Source organism: Glycine max, chromosome 18, assembly GCF_000004515.6.
Source record: "Glycine max cultivar Williams 82 chromosome 18, Glycine_max_v4.0, whole genome shotgun sequence".
NCBI classification, from domain to species: domain Eukaryota; kingdom Viridiplantae; phylum Streptophyta; class Magnoliopsida; order Fabales; family Fabaceae; genus Glycine; species Glycine max.
Window position 1 is genome coordinate 6,833,481 of NC_038254.2, and position 18,909 is coordinate 6,852,389.

The window sequence follows — 18,909 nt, forward strand, 5'->3', positions numbered from 1 at the left end:
ATTAAATATCAATAATTTATTATTATTGGACGAAAACGTCAGTAATTTTTATTGAACCTAAATATGTTTCTATTGGACTAATTTGTCTGAAATTTCATTTCATTTAAGAATAAAATATAATTTTATGGTAAATTTTTGTTATTTTTTATCATTACAATAATCACTTAATAATTATATTGACAAACATAATAATAACGATAATATTAATTATCAATCATAATTTGTCTGCCAAAATAAAAATTATCTAAAATAAACAATGTATCTGTTTACCAAAATAAACATTGTAACAATATATCAATCATTAAAATTATAATAATTAGTCACAATCTATTATAAATAAAAGATAAATTTATATTATATTTTACTTCTTTTAATCTTGACTATTTTATTAACGGTGATAGAAGAAAGTTAATATCCAAATATATAGTGAATAAAAGTTAACAATTGAATATATTTGTCATATTTTTTACTTCAAAAACTAAATTTTATATTTTTATCAAAAATATATTTATTAGCCAATTACATATTTATGAAGAAGAAAAAAAATGACTAGTAAGTGATGATAAGTTGGTAAGTACCTAAATAGGTTTTGGTTTTTCTACATTCGAGTTTAATGTAAATACGCGTTATCATTTTTGTTCCTATATATATTGATAAGTACGTACGTTATTGTTATTTTTCCATCCTAATAAAGGCTTGCTGATGCTTTTGTTTCACAATCATGATTCCCCCTATCAACATGAATGGGTCCCATGACAGTTGACTAAAAGAGAACACGCAAAATATCTACGTCTTTAAAAAATAGCAAAATAATCTTGTAGTAATTGATAGCAATAATGTGTGGTCTTTGAAAACGACCCTTTCTTATAAATAGTAGAAAGAAGAATGCAATCCAAAGAGGTAGGCCAAATGCAATTTACATTGTGTCTTCCTCCCTTAAATTGGGGTTAGAAGGGAGATTGGAACCTACTCTTAAAGCTAGTCAATAGAGCACGAGCTATTTATAAATTAAAATATCAAATTTTACTTAATATCTTAATTTTTATCTGAAGAAAATAAAAATCCAAGAGTAAAAAAATATCAAATTCCAAGAAAACAAAAAATTTAAATGAAATTGAGAGAGTCAAATTTCTTAAGTCTATGTTTAGTTTGACGAAAAGATACATTTAATAGAAAACTAAAATTGATATAGTATAATATATTAAGATTTAAAATTCAGACTAAATTAAAATTGAAATTAAAGTTAACTAATATTATTTGAAAGAAATATATATAAAACATTAAACAAAATTTTAAAACAGGAAAATCATGAGTTAAAAAATAACTCATAAAACCGTAATATTAGAAGAATGAGACTTGAATTTATATTATTATTATTATTGTTATTAACCCGATCCAATTATATGGGTTAGGTTTTGCTAGTGTTGTGGTGAAATATGATACAATTTAATTAAGATCCCATTATATATAAATAAGTTGGGTAAAAAGTTCTATTTTTTTTATAAAAAAAAATTGACCCCAACTCGTACCATATAATTAAATTTATTATTATATACAAATTAGTTATTGAATACAAAATACATTAATGTTTATATTTAAAATAAAAATATTATATTAGCATTGAAATTATTAATTCTATTGATCAAACTTTATCATAACTTTTTTCTTTTGAATATATTTAGTCATTATATACTTATAAAACTTTAGTAAAAAATAAATTATTAATAATTTTTTTTACAAAATAAAACATATCCAGCCTTATTATCTCACCCCGTTTATGATCAAGTTGAATTTGTAAAAAAAAAAAAAAATACTCAAACCCAATTCAACCAATAAAATTTTGATTGGATTGAATATCAAGTTAAGTCAAACCCTGAACCCAATCAATGAACATTCCTAGGAGCAAATATCATAGAATTCGTACTTACGGATACACAGATAACTATATTTCGTGATTGAAATAAATAATTATACCGAGGTTAAGACTTTTTTTAAAAAAAAAAGTCATACTTTATAAATAAATTTTTAAGTCTGTCTAAACATCATAGATTGACCTATTTAAACAAACACTAATTCGGATTGAATTAGAAGATATGTGTTGAAAATCAATACAATGTATTGTTTTTTTTATAAAATATTTCACTATTGAAATAAATAATTATACCAATGTTAAGACTTTCTTAAAAAAATATCATAATTTTTAAAATCTCACATAGATGGACTTATTTGGTTGATAATATTAACATTAAAAATAAATAAGAGTGTCAGAAGTGGGATTTGAACCCACGCCCTCTCACGAGGACCAGAACTTGAGTCTGGCGCCTTAGACCACTCGGCCATCCTGACTTGTTGATCAACATTTTGATCAGTACTAATTAATTAAATACAATTTTTGAGTTATTAGTAAGTTACTCTATTTCAGCAAGCAAAAGCTCATAGCAACTCACGTTAAAGTTATATAAAACTATCTTCTCTTTTGGGCTTCTTCATTTACAATTTTGCTCGCAACAAGCCCATTAGGTGGCTACTGTCACATCAGTGATAAAGGCCTTAGGCCGAGGGGCAATGAATTAACTAGCAGTAAAAAATATAATGAATTCAATTTAAAATTATTATCAATTTAAAAATATCATATTTATATGAAAATCATCATAGTTTAAAGGATTTATTATGTTTTGGTCCTTAAATTTTTTAGATTTATGTTTTTAGTTTTTAATTTAAATTTTAATCGATCAAAGTTTCTATTTTTTTCCTGTTACCACCTTTAGTATTTATTATTAAGTAATAACGTTAAAGTAATAATGAAGTTGTTAGCCCAGTGTCATGTCATCTAAGAACTCTAACGGATGACCACGTGAAATGTTTTTTATTTCTCATTTATGTCTAATGTCATCAATTAGTATAAACAAATGAGATATATAAGATGCACTGGATGGTTAAGGTGTGTTGGATGGTTAAAAGAGAAGAAAAAAAAAGAAGAAAAGATCATAAATTTGATCCCATTTTATTAACAAAAACTAACATTATAACCGGTTAACATTTATTTAAAAAAAGCTAATATTAACAAATGAGGAATTAAATACATAGATAACATGACAAGTTCAAGATCAATAGGGATTAATTAGGATGTTAATGACATTGTTATGTTACGGGTTAACATTATTACTTAATAATAGGGATCAAAAGTGATAATTAAAAATATAAAACATATTCAATACTACTACCTTCCATTACTGATTATATGATATTTTAGAAAAATAATTATTCTAAAATATATATCATTTTATAAAACCAATGCTGCATCAAATATTTTTTTTCCAAAACTATCATCAATCAATGTTCAGTGGAAATAATGTATAGAGAAAAAAAATGAATAATTAATTAGAGAGATAAAATGTATATGATAAAGTTATCTAATATTTTTTTAATAAAATTTAACAAATTAATTACATTCTTAAATAATTATGACAAAATCTTAAAATCATATCATTTGAAACGGAAGGAGTAATTAGTAAAAAAGAAGAAAGATCAATAGGAGAGTATACTGAGAAGATTTAGAATTATTCATTATTTATTCGTAACTTTTTGTGCGCCCAAATTACTCAAACTCTAAAATTAATGGGAACATAGTACCAAAAAAATAAAATAGAAATTAATGCATAGAAATGAACCCACGCCTTCTCACGAGGACCAGAACTTGAGTCTGGCACTTTAGACCACTCCGGAATCTTGACCTGTTGATCAAATTGTTAAGGAAATTACTTGGGCACCCAACAAATTTTTCAAATGTTGAAAATATCTTTATGGTATTTTTGATTATAAATAGTAGTAGGATTTTTTCATGTCTGCAGTGTCATGTTTTTTTTTGCAAAATTTTCGTAACTCAATGTATGTTGCTTTTGTTAAGGGTGATTTGGAAGCGTATTTGTTCTTCGGTGGTATACGTGCGTTAGTGAGGAGTATACGGTGGATTCTGATCGATTTTCGTTACCAGAGAAGAAGAGGTACACGAAGTACATATGGATTGTTGATCCGTATGGGTCATACGATTTTTTTATTATTTTTAATTGTTAAATTAATTATTAATAATTTTGTAAATTTTTTTTGACTAGTTTTAGTAATATTACATTGCTTAAAAATGAATATACTAATGATTAATAATTAAACAAAGTTATATGAGAATGATTATATATTTACATGTTTAACTGAATTATGTATTTTAGTGAAGGATGTATTTATTAGATTTATATGACATTTTAATGAAAAAGTCTTGTAAAATATTTTTTTGTGTAAACAACTATATTTGTGTGAATTAAATTTGAATTTGTTGTTATTGAATTGAATTTGTTAAATATTTTATTAAGATGGATGAAGACCAGTGGATGTATGATAGTATGATGTCTCAAGAAGTTGAAATGAATGATGAAAATGAGAAAGATGTTGGCGTTAAAGTTGATTGCTCTGATGCCTTTAATACTTCTGAGGTATTTGTGCAATTTGTTGTTGTTGGTATAGTAATTATATTACATAGATGTTTACTCATGGCAAACCTGATTTGAATTGTGTTATAGTTGTTTGGTAGCCGTGATGAAGTTTTACAATGGGCTCGATCGTTGGCTCATGACATTGGATTTGTTGCCGTTATAATGAGGTCATACACCAATATCGGTGTTCGAGGAAAAGTCTCATTTCTGTTGATAGCTTGTGAAAGGAGTGGGGAGTATAGGCCTAAGAAATATAATTTGGTAAGAACATGCACTGGTAGTAGAAAATGTGGATACCCGTTTAAGTTGCGTGCGAAGCCAGTTTCGGGAGGAGACGGCTGAATGGTGAAGTTAATTTGTGGGATTCACAATCACGAAATGACAAAGTTATTGGTTGGGCATCCATATGTAGGTCGACTGACAAAGGATGAGAAGATTGTTGTTGCAGATATGACAAAGTCCATGGTGAAGCAAAAAAATATTTTGTTGACGTTGAAGGAGCACAATGACAACAGTTATACAACAATCAAACAAATTTACAATGCGAGACATGCTTACCGTTCTTCCATAAGAGGGAGTAACACCGAATTGCAATAACTAATGGTGCTGCTTGATTGAGATCAGCATATTCACTGGCATAGGCTGAAGGATGATAATGTTGTACGTGATTTGTTCTGGAGTCATCCTGATGTAGTAAAGTTAGCCAATTCTTGTAATTTGTTTTTTTTATCGACAGTACCTACAAAACAAATAGGTACAAACTGTTGTTGCTTGATATTGTTGGTGTTACACCAACATGAATGACATTCTCCGCTAGTTTTGCTTACTTGAAAGGAGAACGTCTTAATAATGTTGTTTGGGCTCTAGAGCGGTTTCAGGGTCTTTTCGTGAGAGTTGATGCACTCCCCGAGGTTATTATCAGTGACAGGGATTTGTCTTTGATGAATGCAGTGAAAATTGTATTCCCGGATGCTACGAACTTGTTGTGTCGGTTCCACATTGACAAGAATGTGAAGACAAAGTGCAAAACCCTGGTTGCTCAAAAGAATGCATGAGATTATGTGATGGATGCTTGGGAAAGTTTGGTTGACTGTCCCAATGAGAGTTTTTTTGATGAATACCTTAAAAACTTTGAAATTACTTGCTCTCCATGGCCTATGTTTGTGGACTATATGTTTCAAACATGGGTGATTCCACACAAAGAAAGATTTGTGAAAGCATAGACAAACAAAGTGATGCATCTAGGAAACACAACCACTAACAGGTATGAATATTTTTTTTTGTTTGTTTTCATTTGTTGAAGTGTTGACTTAAATGACAATGATGCGATTGTTTACATGTTTTTGTATATTTCATCTATAGGGTTGAGAGTGCTCATTGGTCACTAAAGAGGCTCCTACAAAACTCTGTTGGTGACATATGCAGTGTTTAGGAAATAATGAATAATATGATGACACTTCAACACACCCAGATTAAAGCATCTTTTGAGACAAACACGCACGTGGTTGGACATGTGTTTAAAGTAACCTTGTACAAAAATCTACTTGACATGGTATCAAGGTACGCTTTAAATGAAATTGTTGCTGAGTATGAACGTGTAACTTATGCAGGCAAAAACCCTTCACGATGTGGATGTGTCATGAGGAGTACCCACGGACTTCCATGTGCACGTGAGTTATTTAAATATGTTGTTAGGTCCATACCACTGGAGACAATCCACATTTTTTTGCGGAGACTTAGTTTTTCATATCAAGGGTTAAGTGAGACACAAGTGACCATAACTGAGAAGATGGAAACCATATTGAAACGCTTTGAGCAGCTCAATGTTTATGGTAAAATACATTTGAAGTCAAAGTTGCGAGAAATTTCTTACCCTATGTGTCCTCCTCAAGAAAAAGTGAAGACCAAGGGTGCTCCAAAAAAAACCGCTTACCAAACAACAAAAGTCAACAAAATGCGATCCATCTTATTGGGAGTATGTTGATGCGTTACACTCTATGCAAAATAGTAATTCGTCAGTGAAACGTAGTGCATCATCATCTCAGGACCCAATACAGAGATGAAATATTCCAATGTTGAATCAATTTCATTCTTGCATCCATGATTCTATTGAAAACATTATTGATGTCAAAACAGATGGTAATTGTGGTTATCGTGCAATAACTGCATTATTGGGTATGAGTGAAGAATCGTGGTCATTGGTGAGGAACCATCTGCATAAAGAACTGACTAGCTAGTTTGAAGAGTATATCAACTTGGTTGATGGCATATAGAGATTTGAGGAATTAAAGCGTTATCTACTTGTTGACGACTTATCTAAGGTACGTAATTTTATTATTATGTCATTTTTTGTTAAAATAACATTTTAAGTAACCACTATTTGTTGTCTATTACATGTAGGTTACCATGGACAAGTGGATGGATATTACGGATATGGGATACGTCATTGTTTCACGATACAACGTGATTGTTGTTTCTTTTTCACAACAACAAAGCATGACATTTTTTCCTCTTAGAAGTCAGCCGCCACCAGATTCTTCTATGCATTGTGTAATATGCATTGGTCATGTGTATGAAAATCATTTTGTACAGGTAATTGCATAATTATGAATTTAGTAAAACTGCTAAAACTGTAATTGGGTATCTAACGTTCAATTTGTTTGTCGTTATGTAACGAGTTTTGTTACAAGACCACTGTCCTTTACCACAAATGGCGTTGCTGTGGAGTACACACTGTCATTCTCAGACAAAGTAGTGACCCACTCCGTACATAGCTAGAATGCAGCGTTACACAACTTTGTTTTAGCTGAATACTGAATTTGTTGATTTAGGTGAACCATGAACATAAAATTTTATTAGCATTGACGTTTCTATAAATTATTATTTTTTTGACATTCAGAATTTTGCTTTCAGTCAGTATTTTTAAAAGCTACAAAATAATTAAAAGCTTTAAAAATAATAATCATACGATTTCATTTGCTAATGGACACGAATTCAAACATTACATTAACTTGAACATAGTGGAAACAAATAAAATTTGCATGAAAACCTACAATTAAGTAATACTAATTTTGTATTGAATCATGTTGCGACCGAGACACGTCGTCTTCCATTTTCATTACCTGTTAACTAAAAACAACTAAAATTTCTATTGGCCCAAATTATTTCCAGTATTTAGATTGTACTAAGACCTTTAGCATGTCATCGTTAGTTTTCAGCTCAATAATTTCAAATTTGATAACTTTATCTGAATACTCAGTGGTTCGGTTGTAAAAAAAACAATTGTCTTACCATTTGTGATTCATGAATACCATAAGGTGGAATCCCATAAGGTGCAACTTGCTTGATCAAATTCTTCAGTTCATTGATGGTACATCCAGAAGGAATGTCAAACTTTTTTGAATTTTTTTCTGTGAACAAATGACCGACAAAGTCATTTTGGCATGACATGTTCCACCTCCCGTTGTAATATAACAGAGCATCATGAGTAAATGTCATAGTGGCTTGAAGTAAGTTAAATTTGAGAAATCTAATCTAATCTTACTAGTCTAATCTTACTCTTAATTTGAGAAATCTAATCTAAACTTACTCTTCGTATGGGATATCTAATCTAATCTTACTAATCTAATCAAATGTAATGTTATATTACCAAACATAATTAAAAAAAAAAAAAACTAGCCAAATAATATAAAAAATGGAGACTAAAGAAAAATAATCAACAACACTAACCAAATGAGTCCATACATAATAAAATTTCAATAATGATTAAATTTCACAAATGACTACAATACTACAAAAAATAATTACACTAAATTTTATTAACAAAATCACTAAAATAAAAAACATTTCAAAATAAATACAACAAAATGCAAGAAAATTAAATTAAAAAAATGATTTTAAAATTAATTAATAAAAATTTCAAAAAATTCAGCCTTCTTTTTTAAATTTAAAAAAAAAACCATACGGATCAGTGATCCCGTATGGTTCATACGGATTGACAATCCGTGTGAACCATTGATCTGTATGACAAAGTTTTTTTTAAAAACATTTACCTGTCATTTTTAAATTTATAAAAAAAAAACATATGAATCAGTGATCCGTATGAACCATATGGATCCGTATAACAAAGTTTTAAAAAAAAATCCAGCCTTCTTCTTTAAATTTTTTTTTAAAAAAATTAAAAATTATACGGATTGACAATCCATATCAACCACCATGTGACAGTTTTTTTTAAAAAATTGACTATCCTTTTTAAAATTTTTTAAAAAATTATAAAATATATCATACGGATTGTCAATCCGTAAAATTTTTTAAAAAATTATAAAATATATCATACGGATTGTCAATCCGTATGAACTACTGATCTGTATGACAGTTTTTTTTACATAAAATTTTAGTGTATCTTTTAAATTTTAAAAAAACCATACAGAACAACTTTTACAAATAAAATTGCAACAAAAAATAATTCAAACAAAAATAAATTTCAAATAAATTTTTAAAAAAACATACGATCAAGCGAATATTATAAAATTATTTTTTTTAAAAAATCAATTAACTTTAAATCCATATGGGTCATACGGATTACTGATCCGTATGGGATTTGACTTGCAAAATGCTTCCGACAAAGCTTAAAAAACAAAACACCACCACCAACGACCACCCAAAACCAATTACAAACAAGCATAATAGCAAAAAAAAAAAACATTGAACAACGGAAGAGGAACAAGCAAAAATATCATTGAACAACTTCAAAGGGAATGAACAACTTACCTAAAAGATGAAGAGGTGCACAACGGAAGACGAACAACAACAAAGGAGATGATAGAGGTTGTTTGAAGGTTGTTTAATGGTCAAGCGGAAGACGAACAACAACAACAGTGAAACCGGAAGAGGAAGACGAAGATGGCAGAGGAAGAGGAACACGAAGAAGCGACGTAGGAGGATACAATGGCACTGTACGAACAAAAAACCTATGCGTTTTTATAGTATTATGATGAAGGAAAATTTTGTCATTTCATCATGGGTACTTGGTGCCCCAGCAAAAATGTTGGGTGCACCAAGTAACACCCAATTGTTAATCAATATTTGTCCATTTATTTATACAATTAGGAGCTATTTTGGGCTTCATCGTCACAACAGCCCATTAGGTTGCTAGTAGCATAGTTTTCACGTCAATGATAAAGGACTCTGCCAGTGTGCCCCATGTGGTGGAACTATCACATACCGATGAGGGTAGTTTGTAATTATTTTTTTTCCATCTTCAATAATAGGATTGTTTATGATTCTGGATTTACCCTGTCATCTAATCTGATTCAATTATATTAATTTATATTTTTTTAAGTGTTTGGATGTAACTCAACATAATCCAATTAAGATTGAATCATAAACAAGTTGAATAATAAGTTTTATCTTTTTAAGTCCAACTTACATATCATATAATTAAATTTTTTATAATATATAAATTAATTATTAAATACAAAATATATTAATTTGTAATTTAATTTATTAAATTAAACTATTCATGATTTTTATTCTTTTATAATTTTTTTTATCTATGTCTTGATTTTGTTCATATTTTCTCATATTAATACAATACTTTATTTCTATCTAAAATAAAAAATATCATTTAGCATTAAAATCACTAATTTTATTAGTCAAATATTATCACAATTTGATCTTTCTTAAATATATTTAGTTATTATATATTTACAAAACTTTAGGCAAAAATAATTTATTTTTCTAAAAAATGTTATCTTTACAAAATAAAAAATATTTTAAAAATATTCATCCAATTAACCAAATCCAACTCAATATTATCGAATTAGTTTGGATTGGTCTATAAAAAAATTACAGAGACCTGATCCATTAAAATTTGGTTAAGATTGGATGACAGATTTACTATCGAATTAGTTTGGATTGGTCTATAAAAAAATTACAGAGACCTGATCCATTAAAATTTGGTTAAGATTGGATGACAGATTTAACCAAACATGATCCATGAACACCCTTAAATAATAATAATACATTACATTGAAAAAAAAAATGGTTGCATTGCGCGCATATGATTACTAGATTTAACAATTTTTCTTGGTCTATATACTAGTTCTAACAATAATAAAACTGTAGACCACTAACGTATTCTTCGTAAAAGAAGGGCGAGAATAAAAATTATTATCCCCTATTATCATTTTACAAATGGAAAAAAGGAAAGGCTAGTATAAAGACGAAGATAAATTTCTATTGATTTAACAAAAGCATGCAGCAAAATATCAACATAAGCTAAATGTTGATGGTCACAAAATTATACCAGTTTCACAAGCTTTTGAATATAACAAACAGGCTTCAGAACAGAAGTTTGATTTCTATGTATTGTAAATGTAAAAAAGTTTACACACTTAACCCAAAAAAGCATGCTCTAGGTAAGACCATTTTTTTATGACAGTATGAAAAAACTTTTTCACAATGCCACCCCATATAGACTAATTATCCTAAGAAAGCCCAAAACCAAAACCAAAACATCAGTGTTCACTGGTATTAAAGTTCCTCTATTTCAGTTTCCATTCAAGGTATGAATGATCAGGACTCAACAAACACCCTTCTCTCTTGCATCAAAATATTCATTCGGTGAAGCTCACTCTGAACAAACAACCTCCCAGGCACTTGGGCAATGTATCTCTCAAAGTCAGACCTTACTCCTTCAAAAGAATAACTTGCCCTTGCCCTTGCCCTGAGAGCTGTTGTTCTACCAAGTTCTTCTTGCCAATAATTTGAGCTGCCACCATAGACATTGCTGAAATAGCCTTCATTTCTAGCACCAAGTGATGAAGGAGCAGTATCCATTGATCTAACATGATCTCTCATAGGATATCCAGCATTAGTTGATGTTGACCATTTCAGCAATGTATCTCTCAGATTGTGACCTTCCTCAAAAGGATAACTTGCTCTATGAGTTGTTGTTCTAGCAAGTTCTTCTTGAAAACAATTTGACCTGCCACCATAGACTAGATAACCTTCATTCCTAACACCAAGTGATAAGGGAACAGTTCGCATTGTTCCGCCAAGTTCTTCTTGCAAATATTTTGACCTGCCACCATAGACCTGATAGCCTTCATTTCTAGCACCAAGCGATAAGGGAACAGTATGCATTGTTCTGCCAAATTCTTCTTGCAAATATTTTGACCTGCCCCCGTAGACCTGATAGCCTTCATTTCTAGCTTCAAGTGATATGGGAACAGTATTATCAATTGTTCTAACATAATCTGTCAGAGAGTATCTAACATTAGTTGATGTTGGCCATGGTTGCAAAGATTGCAATGGCTCCATTGGTTGAAATGTTCTTGTAGGGCCTAGACTCATACCAGGAGCAGAATAGCCACCAGAAGGAGTAACTCTTCCATGTACTTCAGCCATGGTACTTAAGGGACACCCAGTGATTGAAGTGCATCTATTTGTTAAGCCAAATATTGACGTTACTTCCTCTATTTTTGGAAAGTGACTTGTTTGAGGATAATAATTGAGATGAGCTGAAGTTGGTAATTGCTCCACAGCAACCTCAATCTCTTGTAATGGGAGACATGTTTGTTGTCTAGAAACCACCATTTGATTTCTCTTCACATGGTTTTGCCGTTTTGCTTTAGGATTGTAGATAAACTTGAATGTGCAGCACTTACCAAGTGGAAAGGGTTCATCACATCTATAGCTATCACCTCTCTTATTGTTGTAACCTGGGTAATCCTCTCTCTTGAAGTCAGCACACTCAATCAATTTCAAAAAGCATTGTGCAGCAAGTTTCTCTATGTTCCAGTTGTTAAAAGGAGCTGTAGTTTTATGACTAACATGAATTTCACCATTGGCTCGAAGCATGCCACTTGCATTCTTGAAGAATCCAAGTACAAGGGCTTTATGCTTCCTGTAAATTCATGAGGAAAAACAACAAATGTCACATACAATCACATAGAAGGTTGATAAGAATTTCATAATTAAAAACCTTGAGTATGATAAACATAAAAACTTAACATAATAGAATATACAAACTAGCAATTCTGTAAATACTAGCAATGTGCAGAATATAACGTGAGAGTCTTCCACAAACTCCGGAAGACAGAACCAAGTTAAACTTTTACTTCCTATTTTAGCCTAAGAGCATCAAAGCAAAATCAAGAACATTCCAAATTATATCTTTGTTCCTTATAAAGTACTGAAGACCTTAATCAGTCATCTAACTGATTTGTAAAAGAAAACTCACTTAATCAGTAATGTGTTATCTTCCTTCCCGTGAAAGCCGGCATGAGGAAAATTGAATATAACTTGGTCAAACCTCCGCATTTTTAAATCTGAATGAAGCTTCATTTTGGTTGCATCCACTCCATGTAATAAACATGCTCCAAGCTTGTGTAAGTCATCTAAATTTGACTTTGCATTCTTGTACATCTTGATAACATCATCTACATGTGAGAAAGCATTTGGATTTTGAACACAAGGAGCAATCAATGGAGGAAATAATTAAAAAATAATTTATGTGGAGTCATTGACACAGACTGTCCTGTGTATGCAGTAAAAAACACATCATAGTTAATCAGAATCATTTCTCCAAATTGTGGAAATCAGAACTAGGTCGAAAGCTACAAAAAAAAGCAGCTCAATTGTAAAGCTTAAAACAACTTAAAATACCAAAAAAAAGTATTTAAATCACGTTAACTAATCCAACACAAATTTGAAAGTTGCTACACATACCAAATAAAAGGCAAAATATTTACTTTTTACTAGAAACGTTAAAAGTTCACAAGTCACTGACTTCTCACTGATAAAAATTTAACAGTATATTCAGCTGCAACAGTTTTGTTTGATTGGTATGCTTAGAAAGTGTGGACAAAAAAGGTTTCAAAAAATGGTTCAAAACTACAATTTCTAGGGTTTTGGGATACTGTACTATTAAAGATCGCCACGAAAATGCTTCCAGTACCGCAAGGGCAATTTAACACATTGTTAAGAAATTTAAAATGTTCCAGCAAGAAGATACCTTTCATGATATTCAGAACAACCAAGTAAAAATAACAAAATTTTAGAAGAAAAATAAGGAAAACAAAAAAAACATTATTGGGGTTTTTTGTGAATAATAAATTAATCATACTGAAAGAAGAATCACACACATGATCAAACCCCAAAGAACATTATATTTTAACGATCAAAGCAAAAAAAGCAAGAACAATTTTCTCATGCACATTCTTTACCACCCCATGTACCAAGGTCGAAACTTTCAAGACGAAACGTGCTGCACAAGCCAAAATCACAATCACAAAGCTAAAGGGTAAGAGAGAGAGAGAGAGACCGTAGGAGTTGAGAGAAGAAGCGACCATGTTGGAAGCAGAGCCAAAAGATTTGGCTAGGGAAAGGGAGAAAGAGAAATCACCCTCTCCCACCAACAGTATTTGGTGATAACTAGAATAATGGGTCACCCATTTTGCATTGTCTTCTCGTTCTTGTTGCTGAATAGTGTGATATTGGTTCTTCTTGGTTTCTTCTTCCATGTTGAAATGAGTGTGTGAGAGAGCAACGACCACAATGCACCCTTTTTATTGCAAATGATTTGAACTTGATACCGTTGGGTAATACTGGAAGGATTAGAATGGAATTGCAAGGGTCTCGCGTACCATAAATGTCATTTTAAGAGTCATTTTTATTCTTTTTTCACAAATGCACAATAATTTTTTTAATAAAAAAAATAAATGTAGCTTAGGGATATATATATATATATATATATATATATATATATATATATATATATATATATATATATATATATATATAGTATATTATTTTTACAGTGACGATAAGATTAAAATTTAAGATTTTGTGTAAATTATTCGAAGCTTTCACTACTAAGCGGGCTATAGACTATAGTAGGTTGGGGATATAAGTGTTCTAAAAAAATATACACAAGTTGAGAAAATTGTGAGTATGTATTCATGCAAAAGTTATGAGGATAAGTGTGGTTATATTTTACTACTCCACCCGTATTTATAATTGTAGATTATATAATTTAATATATTAATTTTAATGTTACACATATTATTATTATTATGTATAACTAATCACGTTATTTTAAAGAATATTCTTTAAAGTATTGTTCGGTATATATTTTTTTGTTTTTGTTTATAGATAATGAGTGTTTCCAAGGTTATATACTAATCTCACACGAGATTTGGGGACTATTGTTAGTTCAAGAAATTTCTTATACATAATAAAAATTGAACATAAGTTTTCCGTAAAACAAATTTTTTTACTCATGAAAATATAACGATTTTTTTAATGTATTATATATGACAAGTACTATTTAAATTATTATATACTAAAAAATGATTTGCATTATTGTGTGTTATTAGCTCATATATAACTGATCAGTATTCAATATTGATATTATTTTCATGTAAGCAATGGACTTTTATGTTTAGAAAAGTTACTTTATAAGTTTGTAACTTAAATTTAAATTATTTTATTTGTTATGAATATCAGATGTACATTATATTTTGTAATTAATTTAAAATAATTTTATTGATCAATAGCATAATATAAGTCTTAAATGTAATAACGACAAACTCTGGAAAGGAAAATCAGTTTCAGACTTGACTGTTATCCACCGTGGGGATTCATCTACCAGGATTAGGAGCATGATTCGGATTCAAATCATTCTCATATGCTTCCAGAATTTACTACACAGAGGCCTCCCGAATCAGGAAAGTGAAATTAATTGTTAGATTGTTAGTTTTTGTTAATGAGAGAATTGAACCTGTGATTGTTTTTAATCATTTAATTAATCTTATATCTCATACAAGGAAAATTAAAGTGCAATGTAAACACAGGTTTTTTTATTTATTTTATTTTTGCACAAGTTTTGGTATGTGCATCAGAGATTATCGTGGAAATTTTATTGCTGCTGCAAGCACTGACTGGAAGCGTCCTTGCCTCGACACCACAGAAGGAGAAACATTGGTCTCATCTCTTTGGCTTGAATGATGTTTCATTTTGAGATTCATAACAAAGCAGTGGTTGATAAAATGAAGAGAGCTAGCGCTGATGAATCTGAAGTAGGCGTTTTAATTTGGAATTGTAAAAAAAAAGTTGATGTCTATTAATCAATTAATCCTTTAGGGGATGCTTATTTAGCTGATAATTTTTTTAATCTTGAATTGTGTTTGATTAACTAATAAAATTGGTTGAAATTATTTTTTATATTCCCACGGAATAATTAAATGGGTTTAGTTGAGTTATTTTTTCTTTAAAATATATATTATAATTATTAAAATATTCTTGTTACAAAAGCTTTCCTTATACCAATCATTGTTTAATTTCTTCCCATGTGTTCCATGAATATGATAATTGAAAGAGGAACAACAAAAATTACCTATTAAAAAAGGAACGTTAGAGGAAAAGGAAAAACTAACATATAAATTGTAGGAATGAAATTGACGGTAAATTAAATTTTGAGGACATTAATTAGAAAAAAATGAAATTTTTATGAGATTGGAAAAAATTGAAGTATCATGGAGTAACAATGAGAAAGTAATAAGATAATGATTAATATAAATTTTTACTCATGACAAAGTATTCCATGTGAACAATTTTTTCCGCCTCCTCCGTGGACTAAATATTATTAAAACTTGAAGTTATGTCCTTCTTGAAAATAAAATATATCATATAATTAATTTTTTTATTATCTTATAATAAAATGTGGGATAATTTGTTCGGATCCTCTATTCTTCATAATAACTAAATAATTCATAAAACAAACACTCTTTTGTTATTAGTTTTACTAAGAAACAAATCAATGATGTTACTCATGCTCTTGTTAGGACCACTCCATCTTTTTTCTGGCCTCTAATTTTATCATGTTCCACCGTTTGTATCTGTTTTTCTTATGAATGAAATAATATAAGTTTCTTTCCGTAAAAAAAAAAAAATGTAGTGTTAGGAATTTGGGGTGCTGCAAGTGCATTCTACTAACAATTCGAAAGTAATATTGGTAAGGAGAACAATGTATACATTCACTTAACGTTTTATCCCACGTTTTGGCCACGGCTACAATATTAAAAAAGTACTATACTAGCTTTTATATAGTAAGTTAGCAATATCATAAAAGGCATTGCAAATTAGAAAATACCTGAGTGCAAAAATAATTCTGATTATATGTCAATTGTATATGATATTATTAGTCATAATGCTGTACATCTTGCCATTAGCTAAAAGTGCATTGAAAACTAATTAGAAAGGTTATTAATGTGAATGCAAACCAGCCCTTAAGCACTATATTTCAGCTACTGGATCATATATGTCATATTCTGTCATTGAAATCTATTTTAAAACAATGATAATGAAATCTATCAAACTTATTCAATAATTGAAAATATAAAAAAAAAATGGAAGAAAAGTTTTACAACACCTGGTTTATATCTATTTTTTTAATAAAATCTTAAAGAAAAATAGGTAATTTTTTTCTCTTGAAAAATGAGGTCATCCATCCAAACATACTATGCAGTCTGACAATCATCATATCATACTACAGTTCTTACAGCCTTAAGGGTTAAACAAAGAATGTGTGGGCTCTGTTCAACTCATTCTTTAGAACTTTCTCAAACATTACCACGTACGAATACCACCAACATTCAAAATCCAAATCTCAATGTAGCTCAACTTTAGCTCCTCATATTCCTCCCTTTCGTCAATACCCAGAAAAAACATATTGTCCCCACTACTAAATTAAAAGCTTCTTTATCCCTTCTTCACTTTCCTTATCCCATCACTCCACTTAGAATAAATAAATAAATATCATTCATAATCTTAATCTCTACATACATATCTCCCTCATTGTTTTTTGTTTGAGTGAATTAAGTGTAACCTTTCTTCTAGCATCATCTACTCATCCTCAATTCTCAAACATGCTTACCCTTCCACCCCCACCTCCTCCCCGACTCCTAACCACAAGGCAAACCAAACAAGTCTCTCCTGACCAAATTGTCATATCAAAACTACCAATCAAACAACATTCTCAAGAATCAGATGCACCAAATTATGTTACAACAAAGTCAATTAGGCCGCCGCCACCGCCACCACCACCACCACCAATACTCAGGCAACCTCCATTTCAAAGGACTAATCCAATCATATGGTTTGCTGCAGTGTTGTGCCTCATATTCAGCCTTCTACTCATCTTCTTTGGAGTTGTAACTTTGATCATCTTCCTAGGAATCAAGCCAAGAAACCCCTACTTTGACATCCCCAATGCAAACCTCAATGCAGTGTACTTTGACTCACCAGAATACTTCAATGGTGACTTCACCCTCGTTGCAAACATCACCAACCCCAACAAGAAGATTGATGTGAGGTTTGAATCTTTTGATGTCGAGCTTTTCTTCTCAGACAGGATCATATCAACACAGTCCATTGAGCCCTTTACACAGAGGAGAAGGGAGAGCAGGTTGGAGTCCTTGCACTTCATATCCAGCTTGGTGTTTTTGCCTAAGGATCTTGGTGTGAACCTTAAAGGACAGGTGCAAGGGAACAGGGTTAAGTACAATGTAAGAGGAACCTTTAAAGTGAGAGTAAGCATGGGGTTTTTCCATTTGTCTTACTGGTTGCATAGCAGATGCCAGATAGAGATGACTGGTCCACCAACTGGTGTCTTGGTAGCTAGGAAGTGTATCACAAAGAGATGAAGGTGAAGGGGGTAGAATTTTTCATACCTGTTTGTTGCTTTCTATGTTTGGATTAATATACAGCTTGTTTGTAGCAGCAGTGTGTAAAAGAATTCTGGAAACTACTTGATGCACCACACAGTCAATATGATGATGGTCAAAGAGCAAAAAAATAAAAATAGAAATCACTTTCCTTTATGATTTTTAAAGTAATTATTACAAAATTCAACAATCTAATTGTACATGTAATTTATTATTGGATTACAATGAAAATAAATTTGATTCGGTGAGATTGTAGATAAAGATAGAGAAAATGTTTTGGTGGGTTCCTGTCTAGTCTCAGTAAAGCAAGAATTGAATTTGAATTCACTTTACTGTTTTTGTTTTTTTTTTTTGTTAATTGCATAGTGTTTCTTGAACGGCAATTAGATTTGGTAGACTTTTTGACTGTCTACAAAATAGTAAAAGTCAAAATGTATAAAAAACTGGGGAAAGATTAGTGCGGTATCAACTAGGATTTCAAAATTATACATGCATAATTTATTGTATCTCGAAGTCATGATATACAATCTTCAAAGCAGACACTCATATTATTTTAACCGCAGATATAGTATTAGCTGAATATCCTGGTCCTACTAGTGACCCAACAAATTGACTTTAGCCTTAGGTTACCTCCACTTACGGCTTAGACAAGTGAAAAGAACTCACAAAGATGCAGGTATTTGATTCAAACAAGC

At 30.5% G+C, this 18,909-nt stretch overlaps 2 protein-coding genes and 1 non-coding gene across 3 annotated transcripts; 1 reads left to right on the forward strand and 2 right to left on the reverse strand.

Annotated features, from left to right (window-relative positions):
- Positions 1 to 2,262: 2,262 nt before the first annotated feature.
- Positions 2,263 to 2,346, reverse strand: TRNAL-CAA (transfer RNA leucine (anticodon CAA)). The gene has a single exon. It is a non-coding gene; the product is annotated as a tRNA-Leu (tRNA).
- Positions 2,347 to 10,825: 8,479 nt separating this feature from the next.
- Positions 10,826 to 14,077, reverse strand: LOC100802899 (uncharacterized). Its single transcript, XM_003552937.5, has 3 exons — positions 13,813 to 14,077; positions 12,730 to 12,928; positions 10,826 to 12,393 (listed from the first exon to the last, which is right to left on the reverse strand). Exons 1-3 carry the CDS (start codon positions 14,009 to 14,011, stop codon positions 11,061 to 11,063), a joined length of 1,731 nt encoding a protein of 576 aa, XP_003552985.1. The 5' UTR covers positions 14,012 to 14,077; the 3' UTR covers positions 10,826 to 11,060.
- A 3,144-nt stretch (positions 14,078 to 17,221) lies between these two features.
- LOC100803431 (NDR1/HIN1-like protein 2) lies at positions 17,222 to 18,370 on the forward strand. The gene has a single exon (XM_003552938.5). It carries the CDS (start codon positions 17,417 to 17,419, stop codon positions 18,191 to 18,193), a length of 777 nt encoding a protein of 258 aa, XP_003552986.1. The 5' UTR covers positions 17,222 to 17,416; the 3' UTR covers positions 18,194 to 18,370.
- Positions 18,371 to 18,909: the final 539 nt, after the last annotated feature.

Coding starts and splice junctions, on each gene's coding strand:
- LOC100802899 (XM_003552937.5), bottom strand. CDS start 14,011: ATGGAAGAAGAAACCAAGAAGAACCAATATCACACTATTCAGCAACAA. Junction 12,929..13,812: donor TTCTTCTCTCAACTCCTACG/GTCTCTCTCTCT, acceptor TCTCACATGTAG/ATGATGTTATCAAGATGTAC. Junction 12,394..12,729: donor GATAACACATTACTGATTAA/GTGAGTTTTCTT, acceptor ATGAATTTACAG/GAAGCATAAAGCCCTTGTAC.
- LOC100803431 (XM_003552938.5), top strand. CDS start 17,417: ATGCTTACCCTTCCACCCCCACCTCCTCCCCGACTCCTAACCACAAGG.